Source organism: Oryzias melastigma, linkage group LG14 (genome assembly GCF_002922805.2).
Source record: "Oryzias melastigma strain HK-1 linkage group LG14, ASM292280v2, whole genome shotgun sequence".
Taxonomy (NCBI): domain Eukaryota; kingdom Metazoa; phylum Chordata; class Actinopteri; order Beloniformes; family Adrianichthyidae; genus Oryzias; species Oryzias melastigma.
The window spans coordinates 14,732,964-14,736,103 of record NC_050525.1 but is presented as its reverse complement, the minus strand read 5'-3'; the positions used below and the strand labels follow the sequence as shown (position 1 = coordinate 14,736,103).

General features: G+C 42.5%; 1 protein-coding gene across 1 annotated transcript in view; it reads left to right on the top strand.

The window, feature by feature from the left end:
* LOC112140013 (vasodilator-stimulated phosphoprotein) overlaps positions 1 to 3,140 on the top strand; it is a gene marked incomplete at its 5' end in the record, with an annotated part of 3,772 nt that continues 632 nt past the window's right edge. The window contains 8 exon segments of the mRNA XM_024262916.2: positions 1 to 16; positions 134 to 176; positions 1,107 to 1,149; positions 1,264 to 1,303; positions 1,563 to 1,658; positions 2,234 to 2,300; positions 2,511 to 2,568; positions 2,650 to 3,140. Of these exon segments, the coding sequence (XP_024118684.1) occupies positions 1 to 16; positions 134 to 176; positions 1,107 to 1,149; positions 1,264 to 1,303; positions 1,563 to 1,658; positions 2,234 to 2,300; positions 2,511 to 2,568; positions 2,650 to 2,699 (413 nt within the window).

Sequence of the window (3,140 nt, the reverse complement as noted above, 5' to 3'; positions counted from 1 at the left end):
CCATTCTTGCAAGAAGGTAAATTGACATTTATGAGCAAATTTGACCTTAATTTAAAAAAATGTTTTAGATTATTATGTTGAATTAAAAATAACATCCTTAAATGTATTAAAAATGTGTCATAAACTTCAACAGAAGGAAAGCTGCAGACAAGCCGGTTGTGAAAAAGGAAGAAACAGTACGTTTTTCTTTGTATTTTAAATAATGATCATTCCCCAGACAGCAAGGCCAAATGGGCCCCATATGGTTTCAAAGTGGGCAGTAAATGTGGGACCTGAATGGGTTTGTCCACAGTTTATGTGGCGGCCCCACCTGTGTTTCCCTACATTGGCACTCAGTGGGTTGGCTCACTTGATGGCTACAGCAGAGCTTGCTAGCTTGTTTCAGTGCAGCTCGCTAGCTCAATACAATGAAGTTTGCAACAGTAGAGCTCACTACAGTAGAGCTCGCTAGCACAATATAGTGGATATTGCTAGCTCGATAAAGCGGAGCCTGCTAGTTTGATACAGCGGAGATCGCTCGCTCGATACAGCAGAGCTCACAACAGTGGAGCTCACTACAGTGGAGCCCGGTAGCGCTATACAGCAGAAGTCGCTAACTCGATACAGCGGAGCCTGCTAGCTCTATACAGCGGAGCTCGCAACAGTGAAACTCACTACAGTGGAACTCGCTAGCGCTATACAGTGGAGCTCGCTACCTCAATACAGCGCAGCTTGCTAGCTCGATATAGCGGAGCTTGCAACAGTGAAACTCACTACAGTGGAACTCGCTAGCGCTTTACAGTGGAGCTCGCTACCTCAATACAGCGCAGCTTGCTAGCTCGATATAGCGGAGCTTGCAACAGTGACACTCACTACAGTGGTGCTCGCTAGCTTGATATAGCGGAACTCGCACTAGTGAAACTCACTACAGTAGAGCTAGCTAGCATGCTACGTGTCCACTGGGAGGCTGACTAGCATAGCGAGTAAACACAGGTCAGACAGCCACATAAACCGAATCGGGGCTCACATTTTCTGCCCACTTTAATACCAAATGGCCCCACTTAGCCTTGCTGGCTAGGTCTTTGTAAGCTGGGTGATTAATTTGGTTTTTATGCCCTCGTCTGTAGGATGAATGTGACTCTTCAGTTTCAAAATCATCAGTACAAGCAGGTGAGTAAACTTTCTCAACTCGTGCTTAACTCCAAAGTCGAGCAGTTTTAAAGAAAAATGTACTTCATTTTTTGTAATAACACATGAAATAAGTACAAATATTTGTTTCATCAGAAGCCAACCCGCCGAGAGATAAATGCGCCACCATGCCCAGGTACGAAACAGATCATTACATCACAAGTCTCAAACTCCAGGCCTCGAGGGCTGGTGTCCTACATGTTTTCCAACTAATCTGTCATTGAAGCTCCTTATTGGCCACCTGATCCATGTAATCAGCTGCAAATGAGGAAAGATTTTTTAAAAACCCAGCAGGATGCCGGCCCCTTGAAGCCTGGCGAGTGACTCCACTGCATTACACAAATCCCAATGTTTTCTTTTGAGATGTCCAAAGAAAAACTTCATGCTTATAACAGGCTCAAGTCTTCAATCAATACTCAAAGAGATTCAAGCCCAAGCTCCAGCCCCGTCACATGCCAGTCCCCTACCTCTGCTGCCACTCCAGCATCCAGGTACCAGCAAAGCCATAGACCCCAGCTGCTATATGGGTGGCTTCTGCTTTAGAGATGCTCGCAGATTCAGCTACATAGCACTCCAGACCTCTTGCTTCTCTGATGCTGGCCTTTGCAAATGAAGCTCTCTACACTTCTACAATTTGGGGAACATGTTCAAGCTGTCTGCTTCTCAGCCGCACGCCGCCACCGCAGTGCAAAGCCGCCAGCATGAAGTTTTCTCGATGACTTGAACCGGATGGCTGACGCTCATGAAGTCTGTCTGTAAGCTGACAATGGGCTCTTTGATGTGCCACTGCATATCAAAGCAGAAGTATTTTGGAAGGTAGCTAAATGATACTCAAAGCAGGAACTTGTTTTGAGGAAGTGGTTGCTTTTGCTGAAACACAAGCTGTCACCTGGATTTAACCTATTTAGAGAACTAAGCATGCTCACTGTGCTCACTCTGCTTCAGTTAAACTCTTAGTTCGTCTTTTCCTAGATTCATAGTGCTTCTGATGCTGCATCCTCTGGTCAACTCTTATAAGCAAAAATCTTTCTTTGACTGAGAATAAATAACTCCTTTCTTTGTGCAGACTTAAGACTGGGAAGAAGACCGCTGACGGTGCAGACAATAGTCCTGATATGGAGCGCTTCAAACAGGTTAGAGTCCTAATTTCAATGAACAAGGAAGATTTCTTTAGGTTTTTTTTCTCTTTATAACATTAATTACAAGAAGCTGTTGCAGAATTTGATGCAAAGTTAGACTTCCCCTTGTTGTAATGGGGTACATTTCACGCAGACCTATGAAAAGATCCAACTTCAGTTTCTGTTAAATGATCTAAAAACATGATGCAACCTTTTTTTTTATAGGAAATCATTGAAGAAGTGAGAAAAGAAATCCAAAAAATGAAGGAAGAGATTATAACTGGTGAGTTCTATCATAGATGTTGCCTAATCAGACAAATGAAGAACATATTTTCAGGCATTAATTGCTTATTGTCTTTTGCAGCAATGATCCAGGAGATGCAAAAAGCCAATCTGGAGGGTGAAGTCTGTTGACAGCCTCAAAGAGCGTATTGAGGTCACGCCGGTGTTGTGTCAATCCAAAGCTAGGGCTCATTTTTTGCTTTTTTTCACTTTCAGTTTTGCCATTTTTTTCCTTCAAGAAGAAAACTTGAAGGCGACAATCAAAACGAGTTTTTCTTTTTGGTCATGAATGCACGTACACATGGAACTCGACTAAATGTGTGCTCTTAAAGTGTTCTCAATTATTGTTACTCATGTGTATTCATCACATGGCGTAAGTGTCATCTCATTGTCAAGTTTTCCATGTATGGTAACATCATCAGGAAGTGCCTACTGACTCTGAGAATGTTTTACAACAGTGTCAACATTTTAATCTATGTGGGGAGGAACTTTAACTTTGTGCAAAAGGAAATTCTATATTAAAACGAATACAATAAAACATATTGAGGCCTTATAAACTAATAAAAGAAATGA